This window comes from Struthio camelus, chromosome 1 (genome assembly GCF_040807025.1).
Source record: "Struthio camelus isolate bStrCam1 chromosome 1, bStrCam1.hap1, whole genome shotgun sequence".
NCBI classification, from domain to species: domain Eukaryota; kingdom Metazoa; phylum Chordata; class Aves; order Struthioniformes; family Struthionidae; genus Struthio; species Struthio camelus.
In genome coordinates, this window is record NC_090942.1 from 54,885,314 (window position 1) to 54,902,376 (window position 17,063).

A 17,063-nucleotide genomic window follows, 5' to 3' on the forward strand; every position below is an offset into this window, starting at 1 on the left:
TGAGTAGCTGAGAGTGAAAGAGTTGAGTTTGCCTAGTCTAGCCAAATAAAAGCTGTGAGGGGACAGAAGTCCAGATGATGAGAGGAGACGGTTTAAGCTAAAGGAAAATAGTGGCTAATGGGAAAATGAGCAGAAACTGGGCACAAATAAAGGTAAGAGGGAAATAAGAAAAAGGATCCTAGACACCCAGGAAATGGGGTTGGAAACAGTGTACAGTTTTAAGAAGAAGGGAGAAAAACCTAACTGTTCTGCTAAAGCCTCAGGAGCAATTGCTTTAAGCTGGGTTAAGTAACATCAGGGTTAGTTCCAACTTTCCCCAGCATTAGTTACGGAGATCTATTCCCATGTGAGAGATACTGAACTCACTATGAGAAGTCCTCCGCTGTGGGCATGCTGGGGCATGCTGGGGAATCACTCTTCTGATGGCAGTCAAGGGTGTGAAACCTGTCCAACTGCATCGACTGAATCTGTGGAACAGCATCTCTCTGTCTCTACTCCAGGTACTCTGCGTATTACAAAAGCGCAATGGAGCAGATACACGAGCGTTGTGAAAACTACCCTCCCTGTGACTCTCTGACAGCATAGGATTTTTCATGGCCTACAACCATTTCTTTAGGAGATACTAAGGATGGGATGGTCACTTCCCTCATTGAGCTCGAGACCACTTTGAACCCCCCCAGGAGAAGGACATTTGTGAGTGGGAAGGAAGAGGTATAGACTGGGGCCTTCTTCAGTTCTGTCCCTTAGCCAACAGGAACACCAAGGCAAAAATTATCCCACTTGTCTAGCTTTCTTTAGCTCTCTTCCCTTCATCCAGAATGTTTCTCTTCAGTAGTCTTTTGTGGTATTTTGAGCTTCATCAGAGATGGCTGAGAAGATTCTGTCTTACCTCCTTTCATTTGAATCCCCAGGATGCTTTATGTGAAAAAATGGCAATTCTTCTCAAGAAACGCAATGTACGCTCTAGAAACATAGCAAGACTTTTTGTCTTCTTCCACAAAATGCAGGGGGATTGTAGAAGGAGAATGCCACAATGTATATAAATGTGATGGATCTCATTCTGAGGCACTCACTGGGAAGATGGGGGGACTGCCATCTCCTGGTACAAATGACAAGGAAAGTTCAGTACCTTCAGATAGAATGATTACCCTAAATATGTGCCAATGTAGGATCGTTTTGTAAGGATGGAAGTATAGAAATACTATTATATAGCCAGAAATCAGGTTCTTGTACACTCTTCTGATTATTCTCTTACAAAATTTGCCTGTATAGCAATAACAGATCAATGCCAAAAGGTGTGTCTGAGGAGCCCATTTAGATGAGCCCTTCCATATGTATGCTACATTCAGTGACTGTAAAAGGTGAACTGAAAATCTCTTGTTTTTTCTACAATCTATTTCTGGTGAATCTGAATATGCCTAAGTGAAACAAAAAAATCTGTCCCTTGCTGATACTTTAACATTTATGCTTGAAAAGTGTCATGACGGCTCCAAAAAAGCAAACAAAAAAGTAATAAAATGCATAAACAAAAAAAAAATTCAGTTCAAGGATGGGTTGAAGTTGGCTCAGCATTTGCTCTATCTCTGATTGATATATATAAAAAAAAAATATCCTTTTCCCTCTGCACTACTTCATTCTCTTTCTATATGACTATTATGCATTAGCAACTTTCTGAAAAGTCTCCTTTAACATCCTGTATCAGCTTTCATGCCCTGCGAGGTAGATGGAGGGTACCATCTCAGAGGACAGGTACTGCTGAGTCTCAAGAGACCGAGAAAGAGTGAATCTCTATGGCTGCATGTTAGCTGGTACAGCTGTTCTCAGCTGTGTTGATTGTAATAAACACTGCTTATGTAAAGCAGGCTGGTGTGCTGTTTCTCTTTGTTCCTGTATACAACTTTTATCTGCGGTTGAAGAGACCTCTGGAAGATAAAGCCTGCTCTTGTGAGCACTGAAGAGCAGGATCTAGCTGCATGAAGCTTGTTTCTCCTTTTGTGTGCCCCAGTGTGACTCAGAAGTGACAACAGTGAAACTCAGGGAATGATCCTAGTACCCAGTGAGGGAGAGGCAGGACAGGCTTTCCCTGATTCACCATTAACTGAGTTCAGCGTTTCTCTTAAAGATCCTCCTCTGCAGTAAGGGCATAGGATAAGTCCACAGAGATGGCTGCAGGCATGAGCATGAACAGCCAGCGTGTGGCAAGCTGCTATAACTTAAATGGAATATACTGATATTAGAGCAAGGAGAAAACAGTTAATAAGTACTTCTGTTGGTGTTGGTCAAATACCTAGGACTGGTTCCTCCATTGGCATAAACTGATGGGGCTTCACTGACCACAGCACAACCCTCCTCTGAATGCCTTCTAATAAAAACAAAGTGCTCATTGAAAGCAGTGAAAATTTTGGGGGAAAAGTACTACAGAGATTAGTGGGACCTTAGTATTTTTGTACTAACATTCTTTTTTGTATGCTTTTGTTCAGTAAAAAAGAAACTCAAAACTTCCTGTCCATATTTGCATCCTTCTGTTAGTTTCACATTTTTCTCTCCCTTTTGGTAAATAGTTTTGGCAAAGAAGGTGCATGCTCAGGCCTTGATCATGTACTCTGCTCTGTGCCACCACATCTTTATATGGGCTGAAATCGCTGAGGCCGTTGCAGCCTTTGGGGATCTGAGTCCACAAATCAGATGGCAAATTTACTTCTCGAACGGAGGAGCTCAATTTTCATCCGGTCAATGTAGATTTAGGTACCTCTACAAATACTCTGCTGCCATCTTCTGGCCATTGATGTTTTCTCCACGACACAATAAACCACGCTGTATTTTAAGTGTTTGCAAATACAAATCCAGTGGTCTTTCTTCCTCATTCACTTCATACTAAAATATACACTAAGAGGCTACAAGGGAAAAACAGGCACGTTCATAAGCTGCTACGGAGTAATATGTAGATGAACTGAAAACAAATCTGCAATTCTAGAGTAGTTGCTCACCCTGGCTGTTCAAACACCCACTAAAGCCCATCACAGTTTAGGTCTTTTTTACCTTTACATGAACGGGTGAGATGCCTCTGAATAAGTCCATGACCCCTTCTCCAGATTCAATTTTACCTGTTGAACAACTGCTTTCTGAACTATAGCTTGAGATGATGGGGCAATTCCAAGAGGTAGATAGGCTGCATTTATCACTTTGCATCCTTCATGTCACCATCTCGTATCACCAGTGGCTGCAGATATTATCACTCATTCAGCGTCTGCTGGTGCAGCGTCATATAATATGTTGAGTGACCCAGTATGAGCCCTATATGCCCTCTCTCATCATATTTCAGCAATATCCAGCAAATGCCCTCTGTCTACAGAATCCAGCCAGTGGCCCAGATGTCTACGTTTCACAGAGAATCAAACCATGACCACAGGTATCCTGCTCTGCCGGTCAAAGCACCAACCTTGATTTTGCCCCTCAAAATCTCTCTGACCAACCTATCACCAGACTGCAATGAAAATTGGACTTGCCTTCTCCGCACAGTCAGAATCAGTCCTTGACATCCCCTCTTGGCTCTTTTTCTGGGCAGAAGAGTGGTCAGAGGCCACAGGCCTTAACAGATGAGTAACTCTCTGCCATTTAATTGGGTGACTGCAGAGCAGCTAGTGGAGAGGGATTAGTCCCAGTACAGAATCTGTATTTCTACGCTCACATTGAATGTACCCATGTAAACAATTCTAAGAGGTGCCAGTCAGCAGTGACATAAGGATTGGCAGCAAATTATTAGAAACCAGGGGGACCTAAGGAAGAGAGGGACAGTTACGTTATCTCTGCTTCCAGATGGCTTTATCAGACCTCCACACTTCTTCAAAGGGGCTTTTTAAGCTTTTGACCAGGGACTGTTCTCCACATCATCTTGTCATATAACTCCTCAGGAGAGAACTGCTTTGGAGAAGAGACTTTTCTAAGCCATGGATCTCTTCCTTTCTTCTATTTATTGGATTTGGACAGGGAAAAAGCAAAAAGAAAAACAAGAAGATGAAATACCTTGGAATTAAGAGAATTATCGAGGTGAAGGACATATACCTCAGCTGGAACTGGAGTGAAGAAACAACTCATCGAGTTTCAGTGCACCCAGACCCTTCTTTATGAAGGAACACTTGCGGAAACACTTCTGCCAGTACCTTGTCCATTTGGTTTATGGCTTCTGATTTGCTGTAAGAATCTAGTGAATGATCTTTGCTCAAAGAATCCTCACCCAAACCTGAGTGCGAATTCTAAACTGCAGAATTTTCCAGTTCAAGAACAAAGAGAAAGAAACTGAGATAAATGACCTCCATTTATGCTGAGAGTGCTCAATGTTCTTTACAATGTCTTGGGTGGACTCAAGGATGTCAGCGCATCTGCTGGCCGGCCTCCTGTTGCTGATCTTCTCCTTGCAAAGGCTGGTGAGAGGGGGGGGAACATTGTACTTTATTTGAAATGGCAAAATTGCTCAAGAAGTTACTGATTCAAAGCCCACTGAAATAAAACCCATGTTTTTCTCTTTAAAACATGGTCTTTAAGGAGCTTTGGGTTAGGCTTAAAGGGAGAAGTGTTCTGCTTTCAATTGCTCTATTCTGTTTCTTACCTGCCCTCATTCCTTTCAAATACTTGGTTGGAAATTTCTTGTTGGGAGCCAGATGGTTTCCCAGGGTGTGTTTATGAGTAGATCTCATGGAAGTGTCCCTCTCCTTTTCCAGACTGTCTCATCTGAGGTTCTAACAACAGCAGTCTGTTGTTGGATGCGACAGTGACCATATTGCTCTATTCCTTGTGACTGCTTTGGAGCTTTCCCTCAGAGTAATTAAGGTATCATGGATAGTAAACTGAATCCCTCTATAGTTTATGGGACAGTTTACTAACTTCAGAGGCCAAGAAAGGTATTGATTTGGGTTATGTGACCAGGGTGAACATCTAAGATGAAGCGAACATCTACTTGTAGTATTCAGCTACCTACCAACTAACTGACTACAATATTTGACTATAGTCTACTAAGAGATCAAAAAGCAAAAAGAGCAATCTAATGATGTCACCACATGCACTATTTCTTAGGTCTTATTAGAGAAGCTTTTAATTAAATAGAAATGCTAGAAATATAATTAGCTGTGCCACTTTGCAGACAGAATATATTAGAAGTTATTCTCCTGTTATACCATCTGGTTGTTTAAATCCTTACTCATGTGCTTAATGTTTATTGACATGACAAGTCCACCTGGCCTTACTGAGACAAACCGGATGAATAAAAATTTTGACATAGTGCTACTATATTCCCTTACTTAACACACTCTGGAGCCACAATATGTCTGAGAGGTATAACAAGGCAGAAAGAAGAAATTCACCTCTGAGATATGTTCAGGCTGCACTGCCCCCTACCATATTGATTTGCTTATTCTTTCCGACTTCAAAATCACTTACTAATCATGAGCGGAGTACAGAAATAAATGCACCATGGGTCTGTCCTATAGCCCTTATCCTCTTGTCCATTTTACTCCAGGAAGTATAGCTCAACTTGATTACTAAGGGAATAGCACAGAGACTCGTCCCATCAGAACCAAGATGAAACATTGCCTGTAGATCTCCAACAGTATATTTGAACATTTGGTTTAACAAAATGCAATGCTCCTCATAATTTTTGTCCTGTCTGTATCTGATGCCATGGAATGCAGCGTCTGAGGTACCCTCTACAGATCTGAGCCTGACTAGCCATACCTTATCATTTTCTGTGTGTCCAGAACGTGGGGGAACTCTGCTTTGTTTCCTAGACCTTGCTGGCTGGTATATGTATGCTGCTGCAAACTCTGCTGAAGCTCTTAACGCCACTGATTCTCATAAAATGAGGACTCTGGCATCCTGACTGGTACTTGCCTGCCATGAGATTTGGACAACAGCCTGAGGTTGCTCAAGAAGGGCTTGTCAGAGATGCCTACTTGCTGCGCTTGCTTTGCCAGCAGTGACAAAGAGCAGGAAGAGGGTAGGGAAAAACATGGCTTACACAGAGATAAACAAAAAGTTCACACTTCTGATGTTAATCGTGGTTTGCTTTCATGTTGTAGGCTACGTCCCAACACATGATGGATATGGCTCTGCGTTCCTTTGATGACCAGTATCTGGGGTGCAGAGAGCAGATGATGGAAGAATTGGAGCGAGGAGACTATTTCCAAACAGAAATAGCAGCTAACAAGAGCTATTTGAGTCTCTGGAAAAAGGCTCAGGAGGCTTTGTTAAAGAGCCCAGTAGGTCTGCTGAGGGAGATGCATGAGAGCCACGCCATAGTCCTCATGGCTTACACCATGAACTCCTCCCTGCACTCCCAGCTGAACTGGGCCACATCTATTGCTGGAAGCTCTCCACAGCACTACAGACACAACTTCAGTTTCAAATATTTTCACTTCTACCTAACAACTGCCATCCAAATAATGAAGCAATGGCAGAGCAGCAAGGAGAGCATGGGGAAACATAAGTGCTACCGGGTGCACAGGGGTGTAAAAGACTTATATTTCAAGGCTACGGTAGGCAGCAGAGTGAGATTTGGCCGTTTCACGTCCACCTCCCGCCTCTGGAGAGAAGCGCAGAAGTTTGGGAATGAAACTCTGTTCACTGTGATAACTTGCCTGGGAGCAGCTGTGCAAGGCTTTTCTCACTACACGTCTGAGAAGGAAGTCCTCATTCCCCCTTATGAGATATTCCTTGTCAAAAACTTCTCTCAGACGCAGCAGGGTAACCGCCTGCATCTGCATTCTGTGGGGAACTACAGCAAGTACCACTGCCAGCTCTTGGAAGGTATTATACATAGGCCTTTGTGCAGGGGGAATGCAGGACTATCTGGCCTCAAGTACCCTAAGCAGCCCTCACCGGTTGCACCTACATGGGGCCAAGTCCAGATCAGTAGCTTGCTCACTGTGTTTGCCTACTAGAGCAATCTAGGACCCATAAGCAGCAATTTTCACCTGTTTGTTGTGGAACCTGGGAACATCCCACAGCTCACTAAAGATGAATCCACCTGATACACAAAATGTCTCGGGGTCTTTGCAGCCTCCACCTATCCCATCTGTCATTGCAAGGATGTCATAGGTCCCATGCCTTGCGGTCTCTAGCATCTCTATGGCAAGGGCAGATGAGATTTGCAGGCAGCTTGAATTCAGATATTATTCTGGTGGTTTGCATAGTCCGCCACACCTCAGGCCTCAGGACTCTGCTGAGCTTTGGTCCACTGATACACTGGCAAGTTTAGATACAGGCTAGACAAAGTCACTGCTGCTTTAGCCTTGTTCTCTCTCCTGTGGCAGAAGGAAGGAGAAGTATCCTTTGGCAAACCACACACTGTAAGTGTCCTGGCCAGAGAAATAACTCTTCTACGCTGGAAGACCTCACTGGGTCTTTTCCATAGCCCTGCCCTTCTGTCAGTCCACCACTAATACAGGACTCTCGCTTTTGTCTCTTTGGACAATACTGTGCCAAAGCAACCTTTGAGCACAAAACAGTCATTCAGGAATGAGAGCTTTTGCCTGGACCTAAGCCAAAATAGTAGCTACACTTGTGGAAATGGGTGTTCTGGGTAAGAGCTGTGTTAGCAAGTACAAAAAGTGTTAGATACCCAAAAGAGGTCTAAATGCCTGTTTTCTTGACTCTCTTTCAGCTTCGAGAAGCAAGAACAGTGGTTTCACTGCTCCCACCTCTGCTGTTCTTCCTAGTGTCATTGGAGTTTTCTTGTGCTTGGTCAGGCAGTGACTGATGCTCTGGCTACATCCACATAGATACACTTCAATAGCAGGCAAGAAGGGTTCACAGCAAGCCATCCACCAGAGTTACTGTTGTTACAGAAAGTTCAGCACTTCCTCCGGCTTTAGCTGCAACTCTCCACTTGAGACTGGAACATTCAGCCCAGTTCACCAAAATAGGCATTCCCTAGATCCATTCAGGCAGAGGGACAGCTGGCGGCCTTATTGAAGAGTCGGGCAGTGACTGCCTTCACTGTAGGCAGCTTGTCCCTCAGGCATTTAGGAAAGACATATATGGACTTTGGACTCTTTACAGATCTCTGAGTAGCTTTGTTTCTAGCATCTGGCTGTGTGATGGAAAAGGCGCTATGATGGTAGCCTCTAGTTGGTAAGTGTGCAGCGTTGCCTATCTCCTTTGCATGCAGGCTCCCAAGAGACAGCAAAGTCTGTGGGTGCAGCACAGCAGCCTTCCCCCAGCATGACCCCATGCTCCAAAGCCAGTTGATAGCTCCCATCTCAAGCTGATAGTATGCATCTGGCACATGGGGGACAGAAGCATAAAGCTGCCCTGAAACACAGATCTAGTAGCAGAGGATCAAGAGACTTGTCAGGCCTGCCTTCAGCTTTCATGTTTGGCTTTAGCATTTCTTTTGCAAAACTCAGGCAGATGCTGTGTTCACAACAGTTCTCTGGTGGCTGATGAATACATGCCGGCCCTTTCACACTGAAATGAAGGGAAATCTGTGGAGCACACTGCTCTCTTAGTGACTGCTGGATGTGACCGAACCTGTCTTTCTACTTCACTGGTTTGCAATGGCTAATGCTGGTGGTCAAATTAACATCACAATTTGAAATCTGAACTTCTGATTTAGCTATGTACTCCTCTCACTTTTCAATACTCATTTAGCATTCCTAGAGCCTTAGATACCCAAGATAGAGCAACTATGCAGTTCTCCCACCTCCAAAAGACAGCAATGTGGAAATAAGGAAAATTTTCTGCCTGCATTTTCCCTTTCCAAAATGCCTGGCTTGCTTGTTCATCCCTGGCCCCTCACCCCCTCTGATCCTAGGCCCTGAGCTTATGGTCAGAGCGGTTATCTCACTAGTCCAAGGAGACTAGTCATGGCGATTTAACTTTGCAGGGAATCATCAACCACTGAAGTCATTGCTTGTTTCTCACTGATACATTTCACACACAGCCCTTGAGTGGTAACAACTTTCGGTTACCACTGAACTAGGCATGAAACTGGAGCGCTGTATTTACCGTTACCTATCCAAAGCAGTAAGCAACAATTTAGTCATCCAAATGAGATCTGAACACAAGGGCTGCACAAGTTTCTGATCAGCTAGTTAGTGAAAAGTAAGGACAGCCAAAAGTGTCTGTGTGAACTGCTGGAGCTCTCTGAGCAACTCCTTATAAGCTCAGTGGTGCCATTACCTTGGAAATCCCGTGGCAAGCAATGCAGAAGTTTAGGCATCTGAGAAATGCTAGTGTCAGAAATGCAGACACTTAGGGCATTTAGGTGCCTTCAGCTTTTAGCAGCTTGAAAGGGGCAGTTTGAGGCTCAGCATTTCAGGTATCAGATTCAGGTGTCAGCAGTGGCAGGTACCATGACCTAATCATCTGAAGTCTAGTAACATGTTCTGTCAAACTGAACTACTGCTCCTGAAATCCTCAGAGATGCTTGCCCAGAAAGTTAAAACAGATTTAATACAGAGCTATTTTACTACTAGCTTGCTTTCCATCTATAGTTCATGCTACATTCTTGTTGATTTTGGCTTACTAGTGATTTCAAATAATAAACCAACAGAACTTGATTTTGATCCTAAATGCTCAAAGATGCCAAATACACAAAAAGACAGGAAAAGATTAGAAGCAGCTACTGCAGATACCTTCTGTATGTGTGTTTGAACATGTTCAAACTCTTCTTTGTGTGGGAATAAAAGGAATCAAAATGGATTTCTGATATGTCAACACATTTATGTCTCCTGCAACTTATCTGTTATCAGTGGGACGAAGGCCTCAACCATTTTAACAAAGGAATGGAATGCTTGACAAGGTGGCCTTAGCACCCTAACAGCCTCTTCTAAGTAGTCAGCTGCTATTTTCAGGCTTTTCTTTACAGATTTGTGTCCTCGAAGAACAAGCTGCATGAAAGTAAGAAGTGAAGAGGGGGAGGATCGAGAGTGAGATGTACCCCTTGAAGAGGAGCTGTCTTTTGTGGTACTCGGTGTCTCATTTTGTGGCAGTGTCTTAACAATATCAGCATAGTCCATGAGAAGTTCCGATACTTGGAGGCATAAGGCAGGAGAATTCAATAACTGATGAATAGCAGACTCTACTGCGTCAGGGAGTTTACCATGTTTCAACATCACTGCAATGAGCGCGCCCATGATGCTTCCTAAAACCCCCTTATAACTCTCATACAGATCTTTTACGATAGCGATCTTCTCCTGCAGAGAGGTGATGGGACCAGCAATCTTAGCATACAAACTGTGGCTGATTTTTTCCTGCACATCTTTGTCTTTTGTTTCCACAATGGCTTGCATCTCTTTCAAAGCATCAACTAGAAGCTGCAGGTTCTCTTTAATGCTGAAGTTTTCTTTTACTGAAATGATCGGGAAGTTGGTGCCAAGGTGCTCATTGAGGAGCCGGAATATTGTGTTGGTCGAAGAGACATAGATGTACACTAAGTCATATAGATCCTGGCTGGCTCTGAGCAGCCTTTCTTTATCACTCTCAAACCCAAGGCGGGATAACATCTCTAGAGAGGAGATCTGAAAAGCAAACAGAAGAAATTCAGAAGACTCAGGTTACAAAAACCGGAAATGTTTTCAGCTAGAATGCTACACTTTTGAAACTGAAATTATCACCCCACCTACCCCCTCAAACACGAGACATTAGAGTTAGAAGAGAACATGGAAAAAGGGCTTCTGCCTGCCTTTGCAGGTCTTACCAGGCAGGCCAGCAAAATACGGTGTAAGCAGCTACACATGTCATTATTTTGATGGCTGCTGGAATTATGAATCTGACCCTCAGCTGAAAAGCAACAGAAAGTGTGTGAGAGAATAATTCTTGCCTTTTGGTGTTTATTGGAAGATCTATGGGAGTCCTAGCATCCTTAGAACTACTGTCCTTTGGTCTGAGTATACCAGGAGGTCTGCACAGAATTAAACTTGTGTTCTGGGGGGGAGGGGAGGGGAGGAATTGACAGAGCAAGGTCAATCTGTCAAATGCGTCACCTGCTGTCAAGAGACAAAACAATTACAGGTTTAATAATGCAATGTGCTGTCAGGATACCATTTCCTTTGAAATGACCCACATCTGTCAACACATAAAGTAGCTAGATGCTGCACTCCTGCTACCTAGATACAATAGCCCAACATCCCTTGGTAGGTGGAAGCATATAACAGTTTCCTTGCCTAGTCTCTCACCTTGCTGCTCTTTTGACTACCAGGCATTCTCTCAAGGCCAACTGCAGACAGAGTCCTACGGCAGCACGCTGCTGAGGGGAACAAAACAGCACTGCTCCTGGCGTCACCTTTGCCTGTGCCAGAGGCCTGCCCTGGAAAGCCAGGCTGGCTGCAGATGCCACAACCAGCAGCCATGTTTCATCAGCTACTGCTGCAGTTAGTTGTGCAGTTAGAGGTATCCAAGCAGTCACAATTCCCCATCCCACTTCATACACTTCAAGGCTTTTCTCTCAGTGTTCAGCTCTACCCCCTACTTCTCCCTCCTTGCCTTTCCCATGGTAGAAGTAGTCTGAAATTGCATGAAGTGGCAAAATTGATTTTAGCCTCCACTGTTGTTAAGCCAGAGCTGGCTCTGGGGCTCCATATCACTTCCTCCCCTTACTGCATCAGAGGAGAGGACCTGGGACATTGCAGCAAAGAAGGGTGACAAGACACATCAGAAGAAGTCCTTCCCCTAAATGCAAAAGGTCTGAAACAACAGCTATTGTCTTGCTTAAAGAACTGGAGCAAAACTGGAACAAAACTGCTAGTTTACTGTTTAAATCATTTTGAATAATGCTCCATAAAATAGAGTAAGGGACTGCAGAAGAGAACATCCACCACAAGCCTTGAGGACCTGAAATCAGCTACCAGGGCTATAGAGTGTGACAAAGAGGCCGTTGCTAGGCTGATGAATTCAATCCAGCTCAATATTTGAGGAAGCATTTCAGGGCTACATGACATTCTCAGTAAAAGGAGTCGCAGCTGGGAAAGAGCTGGGAACAGCTAATTGACCATTGCAGAAAAGTAATAGTTGAATCATTAGTGTTCTCTCTTAGCTCATGCTCTCATGCCTGCAGCTCTGAAATCAAGGAGAGTTTCATACTCTAGCTCTGGACTAAACAAAATAGCTCAGCTTTCAGGGGAAAACAAGCTGACAATTACAGATGACTCATTTTATGCTTGATAGAAGAACTGGTCTTCCACTTCCATGTGAGAACTCAACCATTCTGATATGAGGAGGCAACACTGATGACTGGGTCCTGGTGGGCGGCAGGTCTGCCTTTCTAAAGCTCAGTGCATAGAAGGTGTCTAACTTGGATGAACGCAGAAGTACAAGCTCTTCTGCTAGGACAAACAAAGCCTCTACCACTGACTTCCTGGTTTCTGGTATTTATTTTTCTGTGTTGAACTGTTCAACTTTTCTTCCATAATTCATAGGTGTACACAAAGAGTCATGGCAGCAATTCATCATTTCAAGCAACAGCTGAAAACATTAGCATTTATTGTGTATATTTATAAATAGTATGAAACCTGCTCCCAGCATGAAACCTAATCCTGTACCTGGATGAATGAAAAGTGCTGCCCTACATGTTAAATGTTCTGACAACAGCAAGTAGTACCACCCCCTTTCAGCCATGGTTATAGATGCTTACGATGGCACCTTTGTCATACACAGATGGATTCATGCTGTAATTATTCTCTCCAGGAATAGAAGACCTTTGGACGCAGGCCTGGAGGACCTAACAATTGTGAACTAGCCTGAAATAAACTGAAATGTGTTATAATTGGAGGGAAGGAGAAAGGAGGAAGATAATGAGATGAATCTGGGTAAACATAGTCCAATAGGAATAACTGAGAGTAGGCAGGCAACAGGACCCAGATGAAGCCCCAGGCTCTGAATCCCTAACTCATCACATGCTGCTGGAAACCACCAGAGCTATCCAGGGGAAAGAGGATGAATAGCATTGTCCTGCACATGTTCAGCTGATTGCAGAAGCGCTCAGTCAAAATCAGGTAGGCAGTCTAAATGTTTAACTGGAAAACTCCCTGGAGAATATCTCCTTGGAACTGAAGAAATAGGCAGAAATGCAGAAATATATGTAGTCAGCCTAACTCTAAAAAGCAAATGTAACAACTAGCAAAAGTGCTAATGTGAAGAGTGAGAGGTAACTTTAGCTTTAAGGGACATACAGTCAAGAGTGGCGATGGGAACCTAAAATAATCCTTGTAATGGATAAAGAATAGATGCTAGAAAACTCCTCCATATCTTTCTAGTAGGTAAGATGTTCAATGAAGTGCTGTTCTTAGAACAATTTGTCTTCTCATAGTTTCTACAAGTAAGGGTAAACAAATGACTTTTTAACAAAACATCACTGGAGTGGAAAAGATCAGCAATATCCCTGAGGCAGAATTGATATGAAATCATACCGTGCATTCACAGGGCTTTATGTTTCCTGAAAATCAGAAACTTTTACTGTAGATGAACTTTGTTCCCTCCAGCCTGAAGAAAGATGAGGTAAAGAGTTTATTTTCTTGACAGAGCTACAAGGTAAGTGACTGGAAGAAGTGCATTCCTAATTCAATGTACTGGTCTGAGCAAAATATTATGGAAAAAAAATCCCTTCAGAATGGCTTGTATTTCAATACTGGGACTAAAAGCTGGCTAGGAGACTGCTGAGATCATTGTTTTTCTACAGTGATTGTCGGGGAGGGGTGCATTTAGTGAAATATGGCCGGATCAGTGTCAGATGATTTGGATTTAATAGATTGTGCAAGAACTAAAAAGACCAAAATAACAGAAAGGGGTTGTTACAGAAGAAAAAATTAGCTATTCTCCTACTCATAACAATTTGTAGTTATAACACCAGAATGTAGGCATCAGCAACAAGAAGAGGTTTATCTTGGAAAAATGCGAACTAATGCATAAAAGTGGCCCAGATTTGCAATAAGAGGGCTGAGAATGCAAAAGTTACTAACAAAGAAATCACACGTTCTAGTCATTCACAATTCATCCCAGTTGCAGAGTTCATTTAACTCAAAATCATGCTAAAGCATTTTTCCGTTGCAGTTGGTGATGGGTTAAAAGGAAGTGGCACAGAGTTAATTACAGAAGCTTAGTAATGAGGAATAACCCCATAACCCTTGGTAACTGCCACTTTGGACCCTGTATGTTGACACGCGAGTGATGCTGAAAATACATTAAATATGCCTTCTTATTGTCAAACCAGAGACAGCTCAGACAAGAACAGTGACCATAAGGATTGGACACGAGAGTTTAGAGGAAGAAAAAAGAATTTAAATTTTGTGCTCTGATCTGTACAGTGATAGGAGAGGGCCAGGCTCTGCCCGGCCATGTCCTCGGATCTTGGTGAGCACCTGCTGATGTTAGATCTAAATAGGACAACCTGGGTACAGGAGGAGCCAAGCTGCACAGGTGGGGTGCTCCCTGCAAGCCTGTGTGCGCTGCTCTAAGGTAGTCTGTTATCACACACATCCTACTGCAACAGGTGCACCTCACTGTGATTACACAGCACATTCAGCATCGAGGGAGTTGTCTATAGTTGTTTGACAGCTGCGAGTAAAAATCAGCGGGGAATTATCTATAGCATTATAAACAGCGGTGAATGGGAGCACTGAAGAAATCAACAATAACAAGGAAAATAGGGGCTAAATATTGGGGAAGAAAACACAGCGGGAGATGTGTGCAAGGTGATATAGGTTAGGATGGATTTATCTAAGAAGCTTTCACTATTCTGTATGAATTTCCAAGTATGAGTTTATTAGTATAGAAGTGCTTATATGATAACACTCTCTCTTGAATGTGAGAAGAGATACAGTACAGTGCGTAAAACACCCTTATGCTGATACAGGCTGTGTCCACTCCACAAGCCATTGCAGTAGTGTAAAAATCAGATGCCATTAATTGAAGAAAATAGGCTGATACAAAAGTGTGTGTAGAACAAGCATTTCACTTCCTCACGTTATTTTAGATTTTGCAGATAAGATGAGTTCATTTCTTAATGAAGCAGTTCAGTTTCTACCTCTCCTAGGTGAAGAATGACACATTTGTTTTACCAACCTGCTAATTACATATTTGTTGGTTGTTTTTGTTGATCTGAATATGCCCAAGTTTCATAATGTCCCCTTCCAATCATTTGGCTTCAGTAAGTCAAGTTCAAATGTATTTCAACACTGCAACATGCAGCAGGTGTGACTTTCAGGTCTGAAGCGATACAATACATGCATTGGAAAGACCCCAAAGCATGATTAAGATTTCTAGACTTACAAGCTATACCTTGGGATTTGATTTGCTGAAAGAAAAGAATCAGTGAGGCAGAGACAAAGGAGTACCTTTCATTTCTCTTTAAGGGCTAGAGTTCTGGGTGTTAAACAGGATAAAGTTTTCTTTCTTCCCTTGAAGTAGCTTATTTCTGAAGAATGGCACTGAGTGACCTCCTTTACCCAGATAACCCCAAGAGACGGCAAGAATTGATCCATCTGCATCAGGAACTGCTTGATTGCATGTCCACAAATTTCCGTGCAACAAATGAGCTGGCTGGAGTGCTGAATGAACACCTGGGGTGTACAATCCCCCATATTAAGATGAGAGAGAGCAGTACCGTCAAGGAAAACTGTGACATTATCATTGAAGCAATGGGTGAGATTCAGCGTCAAGTACAAAAGATTGATTCTGACATGAAGGAAAAGCTAGAGCCTGTGCTGTACCAGAAGCTGTATGATATCAAAGAGCCTGAGCTGGAGAAAATTGCAATAGCCCACAGAGTCTTTTCTGTTGTTCTTGGAGAAGCGACTTCGACCGCTGGAATGGTAGCTATCAAACTAATTGGCTCCAATCTTATAACTCTCACCGTTAGCAAACTCGTCAGTCTCCTTGCACAGATTGGGGCATCTGTTCTTGGGGGAATCAGCATTGCCATTCTCGGACTTGGCATTGAAATGATCCTCCACGCCATTCTGGGAGCTGTGGAGAGGAATCAGCTTCTGGCAGCTGTGAGAAGCTATGAGGAACACCTGGCCCAGTTTAAAGCAGCCTCAGAAAAATACCAGTGTGCCATCCATGAAGTGACTTCCCTAGTGAGACATCAGGCTCAATGAATGCTCGCTCCTGCCATGACAGCGACTGCAGCAGCTGCGTCTGCTAAACTTTTTTGATTCATTATGGTAAAATGATTTTTTTTCCCCCACTGTAGAGGTATTTTTTCCTTTCTAGTGGCAACAGAACAAGAGATGTGACAGACAAGGGAACTAGAACATAAATATATCAATAAGGAATTGGCTTAAGGGTACTTCTGCAAGGCAATAGTTCAAATACTTGCCAGCTTTTTTGTTCAGCAGTTTTCTGGAAGGCATTGTAGTTAACAACCCTGAAACATAACTAGTACTAATGACAATAATTTCACTGCTGGAGCAGTAGTGGCTAGAAAGCACAATCTTCTTCTTATTGTGTTTCTACAGCAAAGGTGACATCATGATGGGAGAAAACGATTTCAACAAACAAACCCACATCATCATCTGGAGGGTTCATTGGGAACAGCTGTACTGGCTAAACTTGCTTAGTGTGGATTAGCACTAATTCTGATATGCTGAATTCCCCTTTCACAGAAGTGCTCTTAAGGATTTGCTGAAGCATATTTAACTGCTATTTCCTGTCCTATTCTTGTCCCAAGGGGTCTGCCAGAGATCTTCTTTAAATAAATTCTAATCTTAGTAGATTAGCAGGCAGGAAAATCATGTGCCTGCAGACAAACAAACACGACCCTGCCCCACAACTGAGAGAAATCAGCTCCAGTGAGCTAGGTTCCAGCTGTCTGTGTATAATCTCTTATGCTCAGTAACGCCCTGCTCCTGCCAACCCACAGGTACTTAGTTCTGGGCACGTTTGCTATGCTGTTAGTTGAAATGGGATTATACACGTGTGCAAGTATTTGCAGGATCATAGCTCTAGATCACAGACATGCTGTTGAATTTATTTTCAAGTGCTTCACAAGCCACCTTGTGCCAAGAGCATACTCAAATCCTGCATTTCACAACATGTTAGCAAAAGTCCTTATGCAGTTGATTTTAAAAACA

At 43.1% G+C, this 17,063-nt stretch overlaps 2 protein-coding genes across 4 annotated transcripts; both read left to right on the forward strand.

Moving 5' to 3' along the window:
- Positions 1 to 3,883: 3,883 nt before the first annotated feature.
- On the forward strand, positions 3,884 to 10,807 carry ART4 (ADP-ribosyltransferase 4 (inactive) (Dombrock blood group)). Of its 3 annotated transcripts, XR_694455.2 has the most exons (4): positions 3,884 to 4,424; positions 6,072 to 6,798; positions 7,655 to 8,124; positions 9,863 to 10,807. XR_694455.2 is itself a non-coding variant. In XM_009677564.2 (3 exons), exons 1-3 carry the CDS (start codon positions 4,335 to 4,337, stop codon positions 7,744 to 7,746), a joined length of 909 nt encoding a protein of 302 aa, XP_009675859.1. In that variant the 5' UTR covers positions 3,884 to 4,334; the 3' UTR covers positions 7,747 to 9,928. The 3 variants fall into 3 exon arrangements, 2 of the variants coding, with proteins under 2 accessions (XP_009675859.1, XP_009675860.1); XM_009677564.2 differs by having other exon boundaries at positions 7,655 to 9,928; XM_009677565.2 differs by lacking the exon at positions 7,655 to 8,124 and having other exon boundaries at positions 3,885 to 4,424; positions 9,863 to 10,766.
- A 1,633-nt stretch (positions 10,808 to 12,440) lies between these two features.
- Positions 12,441 to 16,165, forward strand: SMCO3 (single-pass membrane protein with coiled-coil domains 3). Its single transcript, XM_009677602.2, has 2 exons — positions 12,441 to 12,986; positions 15,394 to 16,165. Exon 2 carries the CDS (start codon positions 15,411 to 15,413, stop codon positions 16,086 to 16,088), a length of 678 nt encoding a protein of 225 aa, XP_009675897.1. The 5' UTR covers positions 12,441 to 12,986; positions 15,394 to 15,410; the 3' UTR covers positions 16,089 to 16,165.
- The last annotated feature ends 898 nt before the right edge of the window (positions 16,166 to 17,063 follow it).

Coding starts and splice junctions, on each gene's coding strand:
- SMCO3 (XM_009677602.2), top strand. CDS start 15,411: ATGGCACTGAGTGACCTCCTTTACCCAGATAACCCCAAGAGACGGCAA.
- ART4 (XM_009677564.2), top strand. CDS start 4,335: ATGTTCTTTACAATGTCTTGGGTGGACTCAAGGATGTCAGCGCATCTG. Junction 4,425..6,071: donor TCTTCTCCTTGCAAAGGCTG/GTGAGAGGGGGG, acceptor TTCATGTTGTAG/GCTACGTCCCAACACATGAT. Junction 6,799..7,654: donor CCACTGCCAGCTCTTGGAAG/GTATTATACATA, acceptor ACTCTCTTTCAG/CTTCGAGAAGCAAGAACAGT.